General features: G+C 42.2%; 1 protein-coding gene across 4 annotated transcripts in view; it reads right to left on the bottom strand.

The window, feature by feature from the left end:
- RIPK1 (receptor interacting serine/threonine kinase 1) overlaps positions 1–21,046 on the bottom strand; it is a 1,251,693-nt gene that overhangs the window by 866,608 nt on the left and 364,039 nt on the right. For all 4 annotated transcript variants that reach the window (XM_044065340.1, XM_044065337.1, XM_044065339.1 and 1 more), the window contains exon 4: positions 8,115–8,268. In XM_044065340.1, coding sequence (XP_043921275.1) covers positions 8,115–8,268 — 154 coding nt within the window. The remainder of the gene's footprint in view (positions 1–8,114; positions 8,269–21,046) is intronic.

The following is a 21,046-nucleotide window of genomic DNA, read 5'->3' as shown; positions in this document are numbered from 1 at the left end:
TCCACTGTACTCCACTCACATCAGACCAATAACAGAGTATAATATACCCTTTTGCATGTACCTCACCAGACACTTGCAGCAGCTGGAGAGACTTCAGAGGTTTCTCACTAAGAAAATACAGGGACTCCAAACCATGACCTAGGTAGAAAGCCCTTTCACTTTACTCTGTATCTTATAGGCTGCTGACAGTTGACTTGTGCCTGGCCTACAGGGCAATCTCCAACCATATCCTAATGGACATGCTGCAGATCTGCAAGTCAAATGGCTCAAGAATCACTCACTCTAGAGATCTCAACCTAGATGGTGGCATTAACAAATCATGCTGGAGAGACAGATATGTCTCACAGGGACTGCTGCTTCTCTGGAATAGACTCTATTCATGTACAGCAGAGCTGCTCACTGACCCTGTTCAAATGCAACCTAGACAACTGGATGAGAGACTGCAAATTCGCCCCCAGGGTGGCACCCCTGTCCCTCATGAAGAGTGGTAGCCAGTGTTGATCACAGACCTGCTCTGTTCATAAATTCATTCTTAACTGCCCAAAAAAAGAACAAATGGGGATACTTGGGCTTAACATGGCTAGGCTTGTAAGGGCTCTAGGGCCGCTAACCTAGTAACCTCTTATGAACCTACAAGTTTGCCAGTTTTGTTGATGAAAAAGGATGCAAAAACTGGCACATCAGTAGTGAAAAAAAGTCAAAAACTTAAGTGCAGCAGTTGCAGCTAGCAATTCTCTCTATTTTATGATCTATGAAGCTTATCTATGAAAGCTTGTCAGTATAGAAAATAAAGAAGTGGACTCCATTTCTGTTCCCAAGGCTAATTCCATGAAAAATAAGAATAAAGTTAAGACTGCTGCCTTGTGTGACTCTTCAATAAAGAACGCTGGGAAATTTATGTGAATACTGCGGGTACTTGGAAAGTGGACTTACACTTCATGGAACAGTAAAGCCATCACTGCTGCATTTACAATTGCATTTGGCTTTAGTAATGTTACAACGGTGTGCTTAAGTGCAGAAAATGTCTTCCAGTATGAAGGCCTTGCACCTCTCAGTTAGATCTGTAATGATGTTTTACACGTAGCCTATATCTGTAATGATGTTTTACACGTAGCCTATATGATTTACAGTTGATACGCAGAGAAGCCCATTCTTGGAGCTTGTTTAAAATATGTTTGCAATTTAAGAGACAAGAAGCAAAGTTTTACAACATCTCTGAGCTATCTCCATGATGCCTGAAAATTTAAAAGTAAAAAGAATGGCTCCCTTAAGTAGATGATGATGATTCTTTTGTGCATAAACTACAAAGCCTTAGATAGGGAAAATAAGGAATTCTGGTGGCCACGGAACTCCAAACTACAAATGACATATGTCTTAAGATCTTTCCAAAGGCAGGAAGACTCCAAAGTAGACACATCAGTAAGTTCCAATTTGTCTCCACATTCAGTTTCAACTATAAACAGGGATTCCGGAGCAGATTTTAAGCTTGAGAATGAAATTTCATTTGGTTGCACCATTTTATATTACTGCATTCATGATGGATGGTTAGATCTGCTTTACTGGAGACTTGGGTTCAGTGATGCTTAAGGAGGCAGTGCTAACAATGAAGCAATGTTAGCAGGATAATGAACTGAAAATCTGTGCCTTGACTTGCTAACTTGTCTCAAGTTGCCATATACCGAAGTATAGTGCTGTCATAGGTTCATAGGTTCATAGGTTCATACTAGGCTATCTGCCCAAGGGCATTTATAAGCCTAGCCCATAGTTATGTGGCTTTCGCCACCCCTTTAGTTTGAATAAAAACTATGCCTATCATTTTGCTGTGCCTCTGTCAAGCAGTGACACTGAAGTAATCCCTGGGGTATATCTGCAATCTCCCATCCATTGGTCAAGATTCCTCTTGAACAAGGCCAGAGAGGTGCTCTGCCTCACATGTACCGGGATTTTGTTCCACAGCATAGGGAGTCTCTGGGTGATGAATCTGTCCCTCCAGCACGTTCTATTTATAACCGTGTCAAGGTTTAAGTCTCCGCCCTTGTGGTTCTGAGGGATCTAGATTTTTGAGGTGAAGCATATTCATCAAATCTGGGTTTGACATGGCCTTATATGTCAGGCACAGGTCACCTCTGAGCAAGCGGTATGAGACTGAATAGAGCTGGAGTTCTTTCAGTCGGGCAGCATAAGACATATTTTTGAGACCCTTTATCCTTTTGGTGAGGAACTTTTGGGGCCTTTCAAGCTGCAGCAGGTGTCTGGTCAGATACATTCCGAATGGGGCATTGTACTCAATCATAGGTCTAATGAGTGATGAGTACAGGGGGACGATGACCTCCCTTGATCTAGATGTGAATCCCTTCATGATCAGGTGGGTGATATAGAAGGTTTTCCTAACTACTTTAGCAACATGAGTGTTAAACGAAAGGCTATGTCAACCTGGGTCCCCAGATCTCTGATGACTTTTTCTGTGCTCAGTGGATTGCCACCTATATGGTAGCTAGGGGTAACCTTGTTTTTCCCGAAGGGTATGACTATGCATTTTTGGCGTTTAACTTCAGGCCATGGCTCTGGCACCAGTTATCCGTTTCTGTGAGGCCCTTCTGGAGGATATCTGTGTCAGATGTGTTTTCGACTATGGCGCCCAGTTTGCAGTCATCTGCAAACTTTGTCAGCCATAACCCTCCTGTGTTTGCTTGTACTTCAGAAAAGTAGATGCCGAACAAGAGTGGACCCAGGACTGAGCCCTGTGGGACACCACTTGTGACAGGCTTTGAGTCTGACATGGCTCCAGCAACTCTGACCCTGTGGGTTCTGTCACTTAGCCAGTTTGCAACCCATCTTGTGATGTATGGGTTTACATTCAAGCTGATGAGTTTTTCGATGATACCTGAGTGGGGTATTGTGTCAAGGCCTTTGCTAGGTCGAGGTAGGCTGTATGGACTGCCTTTCCCTCATCAATGGCCTTGGTGACTGTCTCGAAAAAGTCAACCAAGTTTAAGAGGCAGGATCTGCCTTTGACAAAGCCAAACTGGGTTGGATCCAAAGTCTGCAAGTTCCCTATGTCTTTATTTATGAGTTCCATTATGATCCTCTCCATGGCTTTGCAGATAAGGCTTGTCAAGCTAATGGGGCGGTAATTTCCAGGGTCTGTGGAGGCACCGCCCTTATGAAGTGGGACCACAGTCGCCGTGCGCCACTCCTTGGGTATGTATCCTGAGGTGAGGCTAAGATTAAACAGCTGTCCTAACTGTGGGTTTAATTCCTCGTTGAGTTCATGAAGCACACAGCCGGGGACACCATCCGGTCCCATGGATGCTGTGTTTTTGCCTTAGTGAGGGCAGTTCTCACCTGGGCGTTGGAGATGTTTGGGGGCTACAATCCTCTGGAATAGATATCTCTCCTTTTGGGGAGGGGAGAAGTTTGCACTGAACCTGTCAGCCAGTATGTTGGCAATGTGTGTAGGTTCAGTAATTTTCACATCATTTTAAACTAATTCTGAGCATATCTGGGAGTTTCCTCCTAGGTTTCTAACATAGCTAAAGAAGGCCTTATGATTCTCTTTAGAGTCCTTGGCGATTTTTCTCTCAAAATTTGCCTTGGATGATTTTATGAGAGCTCTTAGTTTTTTACTTATAATGATCAAAGGTGTCTTACCTTTCAAGGATTTTGCTCTATCTTGTAGTAGCTTCCTCCTTTTGTTGTAGAGCTTGTTTATGGCTGGGGTCCACCAGACTGGACGCTTGCCTTTGGTACAGAGAGTCTTAGTTTTGTTTGGGATTGCCTGATCCATGCAGTCCTGTAGGTGCTGGTAGAAGGCATTTGTAAGTGATTCAGCGGTTTGAGTAATGTTTACCACTGGCTCAGGGGCCTTAAAGGAGACCACACTAGTTTTTAGAAGTGTGAAATCGGCTTTTGAGAAGTTTTTCACTGTGGTCTTTTTTGTTTGATGTGGGGACGGGATGAGGACCTCCAGCGAGATTAGTTTATGATCTGATCTCACCAGTGAGGGGTATACTTCCGGTGTTGAACATTTTGATCCCATGTTCGTGATGATGAGATCAAGTATGTTTTCTCCTCTTGTGGGGATGGTGACTAGTTGTTCCATGGCATTTGAGTTTATGAACTCCAGGAATCTTTGGGTTAGAGTGTTCGGGCTTGAGTAGTGTTCCCAGTCTATATTAGGGTAGTTGAAGTCACCTAGTATGATGGTGTTTGGAGATACATTTATCCCTCCAATGTTTTCAGGAAGGCCATGTGAGGTTCCTGAGTTTGAGAGGGTGGCCTGTAACATGCTACAAATTGCAGAGCAGTCTTGCCTATGGTTAATTGCACCTGGATGGTCTCCGATGCATCGTCGTTGCCACCAACCTTGAGGTGTGGGTGTCCTTTATGAATATGGACACCCCGTCCTTTCTTGGTGTTGTCCGGATTTTGGGGCTGGAACGCATGATATGAGGTGAAACCTGTTAGTGCTGGGGTGCTCTCAGGAGCCTTGAACCAGGTTTCTGTCACAGCACAGACATCGATGTTCTCCATATTGAGAAGGGCCTCGAGTGCGTGCATCTTGAGATTGAGACTTCTGGCATTGAGCAGCATTACCCTTAGTTTTTTTCCTTTTTGGTGTTCTAGGGTGGTAGGTTTAGAATTTGAGCCTTGCCTAAAAAAGGCACTATGGGGGTGGCAAGAGCTTTGCCAATATCCGGAAGCCCAGGGGTGACAGGTGCAAGCCGTCCCTTGCGAAGCAGCGTGGCTTGTCCAGCATGTCATCCCAGGCAGACATACATTGGATCCCCTTTGAATGACACCAGAATTTATGCCAATTATTAAAGCTGATCATCTTATCACTGTATTGTGGCATCATTCTAGGTGAAGGTAGGATACTGCTCAAGGTCAGGGTCATACCTGCCTGGGCTACATAATCAGAGAGCTCCTCGATGTCCCTTTTCATGTAGTCCAAGGAGGTACGTCTCAGGTCGTTGACACCAGCGTGGACAATGACTGAGTCATACTTGTACCTGCTGTTGAGAGACCTGAGTGCTTGCGTTATGTGGCGGATTCTAGCGCCCTACAGGCAGCTTACTGTGACCTTCTCTTTACTCAGTCTGGTGAGCGGGACGTCAGTGTGTCTGACTATGGAATCACCAATGACAAGTGTGTCTGGCATTTTGTTTGGCCTTAAGGGCTGTGACTGTTTGACACTCTGACTGTGTGGTCTATGTGTTGCATGTGTTGGGTCGTGAGGTGGTAGTTGTTTGGGTGTCTGCTTTGGTGGCCTCTGCTGTTTTGGTAAATTTTTGATCAGAGCCTCCGAGTATGTCTTTGTGTGAGTATGTGTATGATTTGAAGTTGTGATGGTACCATGTGTGACTGGGTATGTATTGTGTGTGGTTGCCTTCTCCTCCTGTCTGGTCTTGCCAGTCCTATGTTGAGAGAGCTCAGCCTCCAGTTTGGCCGTATAGTTGCATCTCTCGCATGTATTTGTGTTTTGTGGGAGAAGGAGAGGATTGTCTGTGTACATGAGGCAGTTGTAACATTGCCTCAATATTCCCAGGTTCACCAGTTGAGCAAAGTCTGGATGAATACAAGCTAGGTTGATATCTGTGAGGATCCTACCAGTAACAGACCTTATGACAAGACCTTCATCTATGAAAGGAAAACCAAGTACACACTGCTGTCACTAGTTCCAACTGGAGATATATAAGCCACAGAAATCAGAAACTTGGTGTCAGGATCATCAAGTGAGTTAACCTCTTGCATGGAATGTGACAGTCTAGCATTATTGCCTTTTAAACTGACTGCAGGATTGACAGTAAAAAACAGGCCACAGTGTTAGTGACACAAATACAGAAAAAGCAACAATTGTGGATCCCTTTTATACTGCTTTGTTCACCCAGAAGGACTCACTACTTGACATTTCGTAGTTTCTCAGAGTGTCAGGCAAAAAATAAAATAAATGTGATTTTTTTTTCACATGTGAGAAAGGACTATGTGGAAAATACAAGAACATTCAGTGTTTGGAAAGAAATGGAAAAGAATTCCAGGCAAATGCGGTACCTGGAATGGGTATGGGACATCTCCCATGACTTATTACTGGAGCATGTGCTTATGTAGTCTATGAAGTCTGATGTGTGCCTCTCATTTGTCTCCTAGCTACTAGAATGCCCAACCTTAAATACAACACACGTTTATGCTGATTATGCAAATGTCTAATCTCATTTTGGCAAAGCATATCTGATGGAGGTTCATGTTGGAGGAATTTCATAGGACACAATCTTAAGAGTCCACCTTCTTCAATGAACAAAGAAGGGGCTGATGAGTGAAAATGATGAAGGCAGACCCTGCAGAGTCAAAAAACAAAACAAAACAAAAACATATTTTACAAGGGCAAAGCAAAAAGCCAAGTAGTTACTGCTTAGCTCAGATGTTTGCAACAGACAGTGGCAAACAATACCACAAAAGCCATCGGTACCGCAGAATAATGACTGCAGATCACACTATTAATCACCATCTCTGCAGAATGGCTGCAGATCAAAATATGTGAACTTTTGTCAGATTTAACATATAATAAAAGCAATGCAGTAATTCCTTTGTGAAAGCTAACTAATGGACATGTTCCACATGAAGAAGGGCCTCCTCTACTTAAATATTTTGGGGACTATTGGTAGAACACACACTGAATAGATGAGCAAAACTTCTGAAACAGCCTTTAGAATGGATTCAGTGTCAGTCACTAGGGAATACTGTTTAAAGTAGAAAACTATTATTATTCCTCAGACTTAAGTGTCTGGGTTGTTAGAAGCATAGTCACCATGAATGGTGTTGAGATTACACAAAGATAAACTGCTGGGATTAAACTGTTAGCAAATTCTCAAAACAATAATCCACTTACGAAAAAGAGTTCTATATTTGTCCCAAAAAGAGCAGTAGGCCTACGGTGTGAAGACTAGACCTGAAATTTCCACTTTTTGTGATTTTTTTTTTATTTTAAAACTCCACAATAAGAACAACAGAGACCACAAAGTAAACTTCTTTGCTACAGAGGAAAGGCCCTGCCTTCTAACATCTGTAGTTCCGTTTTAGGCAAGTGCTTATTTTATAAGATCTGCTTCCACATTCCTTTTCCCTCAGTACTACATACTACTCAAATGTGCAACACAGGGTAGGGTACGCAGCTCCACAGGACCAGCAAGCTGGTCTACTACCTACCAACTGAATCTCACCATGGGGGAATGAAAGGACCTACCAGGCTATATGAGCAGGAAAGCAAGGTGGACACAGGGCTCTCACCTAGTCTAGGGATGTCCATTTCTTGTCCCCATGGAATGAACAAGATCTTTCAGTGTAGGCAGATGAACTATTGGAATGGTCCTGAGGACACACATACATACATATTTATTTTTTTTTCACATATATATATATATATATATATATATATATACACACACACACACACACACACACACACACACACACAGAAGTAAAAGTAAATGAATGAACGAATTAATGAATGAATAAACAGATAAACAGAAAGATAATTTAACAATCAAGCCAGGGTATTGGTCAAGATACCCCGGTAAAATGTTTCTTACCTTGTAACATGCTTAGGATATTTACCAAAGAAATACCTATCAGACTTAGCACCTCCAACCAGAAGACAAGAAAACTAACATCTCGTTTATCAAAAAGTAAAATTAAAAAGTAATGAACTAACATCAAACTAGCACTGTAGTAAAAAAGAAAGTGAGAATGTTGGGATCATCTTCTACTATACTAAGATATTGGCATGGACTGTAGACATTATTAGAACAGTAGCTCTGAATGTAAACCAATGGAAAGACTTTTTCCAAAGCTTCTAATGTGTCAAGGATGCCATGCTCACATAATAAAACTCATCACAAAACAAATTCCTGAAAATGAGATATTGGTTTGACCTCTCACTTGAAGAAAGTTTGCAGAAAGTGTAAAAGTGCACCGCAACTTAGAGTAGGAAGTGAAACAAAATCACAAAGCCTTTTCTGCCTCATTGACAGGGTCGACCTTCCCAGTATCCTCCTAGATGGAGGCTTTTGTAAAAGTTACAGCTATAGTATTAATTTCTCGAAATGTCTGATACTTACTGCTTTTAGAAATTTCATCAAATTTCCCTTCTCCAAAAATTCCATTACAAGGGAATAATTGCCATCCTCTAGAATAACACCAAACAGCTTTACAATTCGATCATGGTCAAGTCTGTGCATTATCTTTCCTTCTTCAAGGAGAGACTCATTGTACCTAGGGAAATAAAATATGATTTAGTGGATTCTGTCTCAATCTGTCTTGGATCTAGTCGGACTACTTCTGATAGATATCTTGAAATAACTGACAAGCACGTGCTAAGAACAACAAAAGTTGATCAAAATTATAAAGCTACAGCTGAAAACAACACACACATCATCCCTTGCTACTCGTTGCTACAGTTAATTTCTGACAAACAGCCATTCAACTTGTGGTTTCCAGCACAGGATGCTGAAACTAAAAGACAAGCTAATATGCACGACTTTTGTTAATTAGTCATCTCTCCGGATGCATTTTTTCACTGTGCATCTCTACTACCACACTTCATCTTATACTGCAACCACGAAATCTGTAATGTTGTGTTCCTGACATCTTAATTTTTTTTCAAGTCCTTATTTTTCCTACACTCCCTTGCCAAAAAAAACAAAACAAAATGTATGCGTGTGGTGTCTGCACACAGTCACAGGATAATAAACTGTAACAAATTATTCTTCAGAAGTGCAGTCAATTACTTAGGTTGTGGTTTCCATACTTCAGCATCTCTGATTTTTAACTTCAAAATACAGGATCCTGTGTATTACCTACTTCTCACCACAACAGTATAGTAGATTAAACCTGTATACAAATGTATATGTTGGCATGCTCTGAGCATAGTAAATGGATGCTTTTATTGTTCCCCTAGTCCCCTTAACATGAAGTCATAAAAGAAGATTGCACCTCCCTGAATTAAAAAGGGGGTCTTGTCCTTAACAGACTAGCATATAAACAGAACTTGTGTTCTATATAGTAACAGCAGTAGCTTGGTGTTATATATGGTGTAGTTACTTCCACCTCTATGAGAATCTTGCATTTTTAGTTAAAATACTTTTATTCTTAATAAAAAGGTGAAACTACAAAAATGTGCAATATAATTCTAGTGCATTAACAGCTATGACTGCACTCTGACAATCAGGCAGGCTTGTTAAGCACCTATATGACCTCAGAATGGTGTTTAGCAATTGTTAATCACCCTTTCAATGCCGTTCAGCACTATTTCAGTGTTTAAATATGCTCAACGGAGAGAGAGCAGAAGAGTGTTGGGAAGGTGGTTAAACAAGACTCCCCCTTGGCACTTATCATAGGGGGGTCCTTCTTGTTGCCTCTCTACATACTACTTAATCTGCCTTAGACAGCACAGCAGTGACACAGCCCAGTGTCACTATGAATACTGCATCATCCTTTAATGTTAATGGATATATTACATAAAAAAGTTTTACTGTAGAGGAAATTGTTAAGATCTATTCCCAAATGATTAAGAACCAAAGGGCAAATCCCAAGGGATCATGCATTCAGGCCAGGAAGGAATACATATAAACAATACAGCCCACTATTGTATGGCAAATTTCTATTAAACAATTAAAAATCTATTTGATTTCTCTTTTTTTAACATCTACCTACATCACAACCTCATGGCTTGGAAATTAAGAGTAAGTGATTTTTTTAAGGTTTCATATGTGATTTTTACACAATTTTAGTTTCTTGCATTTCCTAGTAGATAAGAAATTTCAGGAACTAATTAAAAAAAAAGGAAATGGTGCTTTGTAAGGCTTTTTAGCAGTACAGTTGTCAATTTATGTTTTGTACAGTGATGTCACATAGGTTATGAAAGCCCTTCAAATGACATTCAACCAACCAAAAAAAAAAGGCAGCCGAAGAATTTTTTTAAGAAAGCTGTATGTGTTAGCATTAAGAAGCCCAGATTTGCCAGCTTGCCTTACTTCTGCTAATAAATGTTCCAACAGGAGTTTAATGGAACTAATTTGTCTTCTGGAACATGAGATCAATGATTCTGGTTGGCTGACTTGTTTAGTTTACATCCCTGCCTTGTATAGCTGCATACATCAGTACAAAATACAAAATACATCAAATAATTCTGATGGCAGAAAGTAATCTAAATTGCACATCCTGGAGTTCCGCGGTTATCAACTAAACAAACATCACATAAAACTTCTTCTTGAGTTTACAATGTTATCATCTCAGCTGTACTACGTTGAAAAGAGCCTTAAGAACCCACTCACACTCAAAGAAAAAGACATTGCAACAGACATCTCACTTAAATAATTTAAGCAACAGTATAATACAACCCCCTACTTACAAAATACTGAATCACATTAAGTTTCAGAACTGTCAATACCATGTTTCCAAAGCAAGCAATTTTCCACTCAGTATTTTAAAGGTTTATAGGTTTGCACAAGGCTATCGACCACCAGGGTTTTTATAAGCCTAGCTGTGCAACCCAACCCCAGTTTTGCACTCAAGTACATTGGACGCCTATATGGTAGATGCATATTAGTAATGACATAGCTAAGGGTTGGGTGTGTGTGTGTTATGTTAGCTTGGGATTAGTGAACTTACTATCAGCCTCTAAGAGACATGGGGGTCAATTTAAGATTTCCCATCCAATGATCAAGGAAGGATTCACTTATAGTATGGGGATCCTCTGAGACACGTCAGTCTCTCCAGCATGTTTTATTTATGTCGCAGACAAAGTTCAGGTCCTTGGATCTAGTATTTCTGGTGCTGTTTGTTTTGTGGATGTACAAGAGGTCCATCAGAGCTGGATCTGAGGACACCTTATATGCCAAGCTAAGATCACCCCCCAGTATCCTTTTCTTCACCATTCCAGTACTTTGGGATAAACCACTGAGGAGAAATATTTTAGTTTCCCAAGAGAACCAAAAAAAAAAAAGAAAAAAAGGTGTGTGTGTGTGGGGGGGGGGGTGTTGTCTTAATTGGAAGGAGTTTTAGAAAGAGTGCTTACCTTATTAGATTACAAAGTGTAAAAAAAAAAAAAAAAAAAAAAAAAAAAAAAAAAAAAGCAAGACAAAGGAGAGTCTATGAAAGCCCCCTGTTCACAAAGGGGAACTCCAAATTGTATTATTAAATTCAGCAGCACTAATTTATCACCAAAATGAATACTAGAATAAAGTACAATTGTGTAAGTTACATTTACCTGTATCAGCAGATGTACAAATTCCTCACTGCTACAGTAACCTTTAAGCTCTGTGGGTTTTGCCCTGCCCAGGGCAAAAAAAAAAAACTACCATCTTCCAAACGTTCCTGCACCCTCCTATACCTTGAACCTGACTGCTGACTAAGCAATCCTGTGTTAGAATATCAGCAGTTGTGACGCCAGTGCCCTGGCCCAGCAATCAAGGAGCCTCAATCCTCACCACTATCACCAGAGAGGGCCATCTCATATATGAGGAAAGGATAACAAATATACACAGTAAATTGCAATTTCCCTTAAGAGCACAATGAGATCACAGTCAGTCCGGGGTGGTCTCACCCTTGCTCTCCAGGTTCCCCAATAAGACTCCCCACTGGCACAGCTATAGGGTCCAGATCTCAGCTAGCTGGGCAAGTTAAAATCTCCAGCACCCTCTCTGTCTAACTAGTGCTTTGTGTCCCTGCCCAAGTAACTGACACGCATACACATTGAGATAAGAGTTTATACAACCACACAGGCACTTCTGGGGAAATCTGGCACAGATTCTCCAGCTGTGCCCCCTTTTCCCAGACTATACGGTAGAAATCACTGCCACCACCCAACTAATACTTATCAGCTACTCAAAGGTCCTTAAAAGGGTGTCCAATTATTACTGTGCAATATTATTATCCAATTGGTAGTATAGCCCAGGGCTTAAGCTTAGAGTGGCTTTGTACAGTTTTAACAAAGGCATGCAAGTACTCTTAAGAGCTTAAATTATCTCTACACAAAACAGCCACAGTTAAAAGGGTTTAAAATATTTAATAACAAATAAAAACACAAGACAATAATTTTTACTACACAGTGCTAGCCGAGTTCAGAGATCACACAGAAATATTGCAAAACCAAATAAACCAAACTAGTAAACCATGAAAGTAACTTGAACCAGGAATCCAGGACGCTTAGTTGGTTATTAAAACTCCACTTTTATTCACCAAACAGTTTGTTTTAGCGCTTTCATCTCTTCAAAAGAGACTTCATCAGAAACAAAGAACCTAAATAATTAACACTTTATATAGTATAATTAATGACATCACAAAACTTTTGAACATTTAAAGCACTAGATGCATTTTATAATCTGCTATATAATAAAAAATCAATGTTTTAAAAAGTTGTTTTTCAACACTGGCACAAAGGTCTTAAAACAGTAATCACATATTGAAATGTTGTAACTATATATTGTTTAAAACTATGTATATTTTGAATTTGAATATATATTTATACATATGAAACATTTTATAAGACTAAAGTGCATCATAATTGAATAAATAAAGAACTTGTTTTAAAAATATACCCAGAGGAATATATTATTAAAAAATAGTAATTGTATTATGCAAAATACATTAATAAGAAAGATCATAAATTGTTAGACCTTTCTATTAAATAAGGAACCAATGAAACTGATTCATTAAGACCCGGTGGGTACATAGAAGCCAGTCTAAACTGCCACTGGCATTCTTTCTTTTTCAGAAAATTTTTCCAATCACCACCTCTAATGTCGATCTTGACCATGTCCAAAATACCAAACACAAACTTTTCAAAACCATTACACAATAAACTGTGTTTATACAGTGCATTTGTATTTTTGTTTGTCCTTATCTCATAGAGATGTTCATAAATTCTGTTTTTTAAACAACGCTCTGTTTTCCCCACATAAAATTGTTTACAAGTTTTTCATATAGCCAGGTAAATGACCCCCTTGGTATTACAATTGCCCTGCTTGAAAAATACCCTACTCTTCATAATATTGTCCAATGTTACTGTAGGTTCAACATTAATAAAGGAACAATAGTTACACATACCACATCTTTTTGTCCCATCTTTTACCCTGGTACTTTCAACAATTTTATTTTCCAACAACTGTTTCATATTTTTACCCACCCTAGTCACAAATGTTGGTTTACTACCACCTTTATTGTATATAGCTGTATTAGTTCTTAAAATATTCCAATTTCTTACAAAAATATTTTTAACAATTGGTGTTCTCATGTTATGCGTCAGGACACAAACTGTCTTAGAATGATCACCAAGGTTGAAACACTTCTCCACCCCTATTCTCTCCTAATAGGTTAGGTCCATTCACTGTACCTAAAAGAGGTAAATATTTATTCCCCCATGAATTATATATATATCCTGTAAAGTAGAATTTATTAAATTCAGAGGGTATCCTCTCTCAAGGAACATCTTTTTTAATAAATCAAACTCCACATCTAAATCATTTCGATTTGAAGTCATTCTTGCTATCCTAATTGCCTGTCCTTTAATAATACTTAGCTTTTGAACTAAAGGGTGGTTACTTTCGAAATGTAGGTAGGCATTGCAAAAGGTCTTCTTCCTAAAAATTCACACAGAAATACTTAAAATAATCCAGTAGTACAGTTCTGACATCACAGAAAAACACTTAGTCTAATCTTTCTAGTTCCTAGCTATTTCTAAAAGAAAACACAAGTCTAAGATAACATAACTTACATATGAGTAAGACAGTGCTGTGAGGTAGATGGACAAGACAAAAATGCTTAATGCCTTCTGATTCTCTCTGTTTAAATTGCTATTTTCAGTCCTGATTCCCATTACATCATTTCAAACTTTCCTGGTGTTCCCAGGTTAACAGATACTACATAACTGTTATCTTGTACCTGCAGGAAACTACAACAATAAAAGACATTCCATATGTAAACTCTAGTAATTATTCCTTAAGTTAAAACAATAGGCAGGATGCTTCACTCCAGACTCATCGACTCCAAATTCTAACTTCAAAGGGACACACATGGAATAATTTCAACTTCAAAGAACAGACAAGAAATGCTTGGCTTAGCTTTCTTTACAGCAGAGGGCAATGTTGCTTACATTGTTTTAAGTTCAACATTTCACAGTATTTTCTTTCAATTAAGAAAACAAGTCTGTAATTCAACATTCATATTTACAAAGGATAGAACTGTCTGCACAATTCTATCTGGCTAGGCTGGCAGCCTTCATCTCTCTTCACCCAATCTTCACAGCAGTCATAATGAATAATCTTTAGTACTTTCTTGTCATCTAGTGAGAAACAGCTTATCGACTTCACAGGAGCAGCTCCCCTTTAGCTACCTTCCAGCAGATAAGTCCCCTTTGAAGAACTCTTTCACACAGAATATTGTCCTTAAAAATGCTATTTATTTTAATAGGACTGTTTAGTGGTATTGCTCCTTTAGGAAACCCTATATCTTTCAAATTTTGGATGTTTCCTGACCGCGACCACTATTTTTAGCTTCAGCTATTTTGGATTTGAGGGTATAAATTAATCCCAAAAGAGGAAAAGGGAAAAATACAATCACACAAAGTATTGACGAAAAACTTTATTCAAGTAAATGTAATGCAGAAATGAACTTTAAAAGTTTGTATCTGGATAATGTGAGATCATATTGAAGATTTTCTTGTTGGACAGTGGTCATGGGCAAGGGGGAAGCCCTGCCTAGAACCACTCTGTAAATGGAAAAGGGAAATGAGTGGTTAATGACCATAAACCAAGGTTAATGCACAGACATGATACCCACCAGATAAACACTGAAACAGCACATATTAAACAATAGCAACAAGAATATCATGGGTGACCTAGGTAAAAATCTTTTTATGTATATTATCATAAGACTTCAGTGTCTGATGAAAGAATAGTCATATCTAAAAAAAAGAAGTTATGTACCTACCATAACATTCCATGTTAGTTGTCTACATCTCGCCTTCTTTCTTGCTGGTTGGGTTTGGAGCCAATCCTCGGCTCTGACTCGGCCATCTTCTATAGCTTGAGAGCTGTTTACTGGCTCAAGGCTACCCCTTATTCCATGATGCCTAGCGCTAGCTACCCAGATCTCGTTTGAAATAGCTAACCCCAGCCATAGCTATATAATGAACCCCTCCAAGCAAAAGGTTGAGTATACCTGTCATACTCTCTAAGTCAGTAGAGGAAACAAACCAGAAAAAACTGAGCCAGTGAAACCTGAACTCCTTTCGCTCCAACAGGACAGGGGGATGGAGGGGGGAATGCAAGGAGGAAGGCGAGATGAAGACAACTAACATGGAACGTTATGGTAGGTGCATAACTTCTTTATGTTAAGTTGTCTATCTCGCCTTCGTTTCTTGCTGGTTGGGACAGCGTCCCCAGCACCTACAATCCTGGGTGGCTCATTGGAACAGACTTTTCAGAACAGTGGAACCAAAGTTAGCTCTACTTCTAGAGACCATATCTAACTTGTAATGAGAAATAAAGGTATGAGGGTTTGCCCACGTAGCAGCTGCACAGATAGAGTCCATGGGCAACCTCGATTGGAAGGCTACAGAGGTGGCCAAGGCCCTAGTAGAATGACCTTTCAGTTTGATAGATAACTCTTCGTTTCGCAGTTGATAGATGAAGGTAATAATGTTAGACAACCACCCGGATAAGGTCACTTTGGAAACTGGGAGTCCTTGTTTGTCCCGAACATAGGAAAGGAAAAGTTGACAGGGCAACAAGGCAGATTTTTCGAAGTTTATTGTAATGCCTAGCTGGGAGCAAATTGTGATTGTGTAGTCCCTGGCTTGTAGAAGTTGATGCCTGGCAGTAGCAGTAAGGAGCCAGTCGTCTAGATATGGAAACACCTGGAATCCTCAACGTCTCAGGTGAGCCGTGACCACTGCCATACATTTGGTGAACATCCTGGGGGCTGTGGTGAGACCAAAGGGCAGAGCTCTGAACTCATAATGACTGGCTCCCAGCCAGAAGTGAAGAAATCTCCTGGAGCGCCTGTCCATCTTGATGTGACAGTACGCATCCTGGAGATCTATGGAGCACAGCCAATTGTCCTGACCCAGAAAGGATAGAATGGCCTGTAGCATGACCATCCAAAACTTTGATCTTTGAACAGACTTGTTTAGTCTGCTGAGATCCAGAATCGATCTCCAGTCCCCTGTCTTTTTTGGTAACAAAAAGAACCTTGAGTAAGGTCCGGACCCGTGTTGTTCTGCTGGGACTTCCTGGATGACTCTCTTTTTTAGCAGTTTTGAAACTTCTATGACTGCTTGGTCCCTCAGATTGGGTGGAACATCTGGAACGGATCTGCTTGACGTTAAGGGGGGTTGAAAGAAGGGAATTCTGTAACTCCAGATATGATTGAGTGTACCCATTTGTCTTGCGTTAAATTCCGCCAGGCTTTTGGGTACAGTGATAGTCTTCCCCTGACTGCCTCCAGAGGCGGGCAGCCAGGCAACCATTCAGGGATGCTGGAAGGGCTTCTCAGAGAAGGATTCTCTGCTGCCCTGGTTCTGCGGGCGGCGTCTGTTGTTGTTGTTTCCTCCCCTGCCCCTGGAGGAAAAATCGCTACGTGTGTCAGGCGAGGCTCCCTGGGATTTTCGAAACCACATTTTAGCACTCTTCTGACCCTTGGGGTATGGTCTGGAAGGAGTGGAAAAACGGACTCCTATGGCAGAGAGTCTTGCCATCTTGTTCACACCTAGTCAGAGTGTCTTTCACCTGTGGGTCCGACTTCCCTCTATCCTTCATTCTATGCAGGTAAAAACGCAATTGTCTATGAACATCCAATTGGTGTAATTTGTATTCTGCCTTGTTGGTGTGGTTAGGGAAAAACACAGGGAGGTCTATAGATTGGTTCAGATTATTTTCTGAGCAGACTTTCGGAAGGAAAGAGGGATTCATCCTCAGAGCAACCCTGTCCTTATGAAAAACTAAGTACGGAGGATGAACACTTAGTGCCTGAAGTTCAGAGACGCGTCTGGCTGAAGTAATAGCTACCAGAAAGAGAGTTTTCCAAGATAGAAACTTAATAGAGCAGGATGCTGCTGTTTCAAAAGAGGGTAGCACCAAATTAAGATCCCAAGGAGGAGGGGGATCTCTCACTGGGGGCCTAAGGAGAGTAGTCCCTCTGAGAAAAGCTTTACAAAGCTTATGGGACATAATGTTTACATTAGACAACCCAACATGAAAGTTAGAAATGGCCGCCAATTGAACCTTGATTGCAGCAGAAGTGGACCCAGAATGAAAAAGTTCTGCTAGAAACTCCAAGATTTCGTGTACTGGGGCTGAAAAGGGATCTATGTTTCTAGCCTCTGCCCAACAAGAAAAACGTTTCTATTTGCTAGCATAAGTCTTTCTAGTGGTGGACATGTGAGAGGAGACAATCACACGAATGGCCGGGGAAATACTGGGAAGCCTGGCTATGGTTGGAAGTGGAGCAACCAAGCTGTGGGCAGGAGTGTTTGGAGGGATTGATGCAGCCTGCCTGATTGATGAATCAGCAGGTCTGGAATAGGATCCAGAGTCCAGGGCTGCTAGAGAAGGTAACGGTGCAGGAACGGGAACCATATCTGTCGAGGCCAGTAGGGGGCAATTAGGATAATTTTGCAACCCAACGATAATGCTTTCTGTAAGAGTTTCGGTATCAGTGGAAATGGAGGAAAGGCATAAAGAAGTCCCTGAGGCCAATCGTGGACTAGAGTGACTCTGGAAGAGTGACCGGGAAGTGGAAGAAGGGAGAAGTAGTTGCTGCATTTGCTGTTGAAAGGGGTGGCAAAAAGATTGCAGCAAGCCTGTCCCCACTTGCGAAGATCAGATCCACAACTACCTGATTCAGAGACCACTCGTGAGGCATGAGAATAGCTCTGTTGAGCCTGTCCGCTATGACGTTGGACCTCCCAAGGATGTGCGTCGCAATCAGAAATCGTTGGGAGGAGATCGCCCACTGCCAGAGTCTGAGTGCTTCTCGACATAGGGGATAGGACCTGTTACCGTCCTGCTTGTTGATGTACCACACCACTGACATGTTGTCCGTTTGAATTGCAATGGTCCCAGAAGGGAGAGAGTCCTGAAGAGCTTGCAACGCTAGGAGCACGGCTCTCATTTCTAAGCCGTTTATGTGCAGATGGTACTCGTGAGGCTGCCAAGTGCTTTGGACTTTCCTGCCCTGATAATGACCCCCCCACCCTATCAGGGAGGCATCTGTGGTCACTGTGGCAACTGAAGGGGGCTGAAGGAATGGTCTGCCCTGAGACACTAGTGGGGAGACCATCCACCATGAAAGCTGTCTTTTGCATGTTTCTGTAATCATGATCATGTGAGACGTGGGCAGCTGCTGAAAAGACCACCGTGTGAACAGAAGCCACTGAAGAATTCTCATGTGAAAATGGGCCAGAGGGATTAGAAGAATTGCCGCTGCCATGGAATCCAGAGTTTGAAGGACCAACCTGACTTGGACCTTTTTCCACTGCATTAGAATTTGCACTTGCTGTCGAATTGTGGTCACCCTGTCTGGCGGTAGCCTTGCGGACATACTCCTTGTGTCTAAGTCTGCTCCTATATAGGTAATAGATTGTCCAAAGAGAAAGGAACCATCAAAGGGGGTGTTGGTGAATGACGCTCTAAAGGGTTCTGCAAAATTACACAGCCGCATCCATGCATGTCTCCTAAGGGCCGAGCCTGTACCTGTGGCTCTACTCGCACCATCGGCTGCATAGGAAATGAGCCTCATTGAGGAGTTGACTACAGAATTAAGGGTCGACAGCTGAGAAGCCACTTTAGCTTGATCCCCTTCAGCTGATGGATCCTGAAGGTTATTTCCGAGCTCTTTAAGGAGATCCCTCTGAAGCCGGGTAAAATGGCATAAGTAATTCAGTGACCACATAGAAAAGGTCGCTGAAGTAAACATTCACTTCCCGTATCTATCCATAGTCCTGGACTTCTTGTTAAGAGGATGGACAGACGAAGAAGTTTCCGCTAACTCTTTCTTAGTGGCTGCTGCTACCACCATGGCATCCACAGGAACACCTTTGGTAAAGAACTGCTTATCAAGGGGTGCAGTGATAAACTTGCCGGGTCTCCTCGGGGTTGGTTCCACTTTATCTGGGGCTGACCAAGCCTTTCGAGCCACCACTGACATGAGTGGATGGAAAGGCGTAGAAACCCAGGAGGTGGAAGGTCAGGAACTGAACGCATCCAGGAATACAGACTCATCCTTGGTAGGGGCTAGGGGAGTCCAGTTCCCCCTCTGCCTAAGCATTTCTAGGATGTCCGAGAAGGAAACATCTTCAGAGGGGGACCTCTGGGACCGTTCCAATTCACAGAAGTGACAGACCTCAGGGGAGTCAATGTGCTTCCTCTTGCACTTCTTCAGAGGAAGCTCCTCTGAATGATAAGGGGAGGCCTCGGAAGAAGAGGAAACGCCCAATGGGGTGCCCTGGAGTGCCGGTTCCCCACGCTTGGGATCTGGAGGAGAAGCAGAGGTTGACGCAGGCACAACAGGGGACGGAGCCGGTGGGGTAGAACATGGAGCTGACTCAGTGGCCAGAACACTCCTCATGACAACGAAGGCATCCCTGCCACAATGCAGAGAAGGCTCCGGTTCAGAGGAAATCAGAATCCTTCTCCACACCGAGGGAGATGGCTCCGAGGCCGATGTATGAGCCAAGCTCACCTGCGCTGAAGCTCCGAGAGGGAGAACGGGGTTGGACAAGGGTCCGATGCCACTCGCCCCCTCGGAGCCGATGAGTGAGCCTCGGCGCCCAGATCCCTCGATGGATGGCACCATTGAGAGAAATCGGAGCAGACGGCGGAACCGAAGGAGAAATGGCTATCGGAGCCGACGGTTCCACGACTCGAACCTCAACGAACTCCGGCTCCGAGTTCAATGGAGTTGGAGGAGGAATATCGATAGAAGTGGATGGAGCCAACGCCTGTTGAGGAGGGCTGGATAACATCTTGGCAAGTGCCTGCGACTTCAGCAACCTACTGACCACTCTCTCCATGTCGTGATCAGAGAGCCTAGAGGACCGAGAGGAGTGGGAAGATCTGTGACTGCGCTCACTCTGCAGCAGGGGAGACCGAGGAGCCAAATGTATGGATTCCAGAGAAGGGGACTTCAGCCTCTTGTGGCTCTGCGACGGCTCCGAAGACATTGATGGAGCCGACGGGGAGATAGTCTCCTCGGCTCCGACCGGAACTGAAGTAACAGGTAAGGTTTGAACCAATGACGGCTCCGAGCTTGGAGCCGACGATTTGGTCGGTTTTGGGGATTTCACAGGCTGAGCCTTGGCCGGTGAATCCTGGGGCGTGAGAAGACCCCTCAGAATAAGCTTATTCTTGCGCTCCTGCAGAACTCTTGGGCTAAATGCATGGCATACAGAACAAAAGTCCTGCAGGTGCACTGCGCCTAAATAATAGATGCAAGAAGTGTGCCCATCTGTCATAGGCATTTTCTGACAGCATGAGTCACACTTCTTGAATCCAGACACCTTGGATTCTTTAGACATATCCAACAAAAAACCTGTAAGATACTACACTGATATTTGGCCAAAAGGCCGAACAGCAATAACAAAATACCACAACACTAATAACTAAAGGCAAAAACACACAGTATACTACAGCTAAAGATTGTTGTTTTGTTTTTTAAACTAGGAAGCCTCTAACTTAAACGACTACCTAACAAAAAGAAAGAAGGAAAGGCTTAACTAAACTCTAACCTACAAGAAGGGATAGGGCAGGGGGGAGGGGGAGAACTCTCTAATTCAAACGAGTTCTAAGGGAAAGGACTACCAATACACTAAACTAACAAAAGTTAGACTACAATTTAAGCAATAAACTCACAGAAAAAGCACTAATCTGACAAAAAACAGTTCAACAAGAAACTTATACAAGCCTGAGCCAGTAAGAATGACACATAGCAGCTGAAGCGGCAAACGAGATCTGGGTAGCTAGCGCTAGGCATCATGGGATAAGGGGTAGCCTCG

Source organism: Protopterus annectens, chromosome 3.part0, assembly GCF_019279795.1.
Source record: "Protopterus annectens isolate FY-2018-M chromosome 3.part0, PAN1.0, whole genome shotgun sequence".
NCBI classification, from domain to species: Eukaryota; Metazoa; Chordata; order Ceratodontiformes; family Protopteridae; genus Protopterus; species Protopterus annectens.
This window is presented reverse-complemented; position numbering and strand designations above follow the sequence as displayed.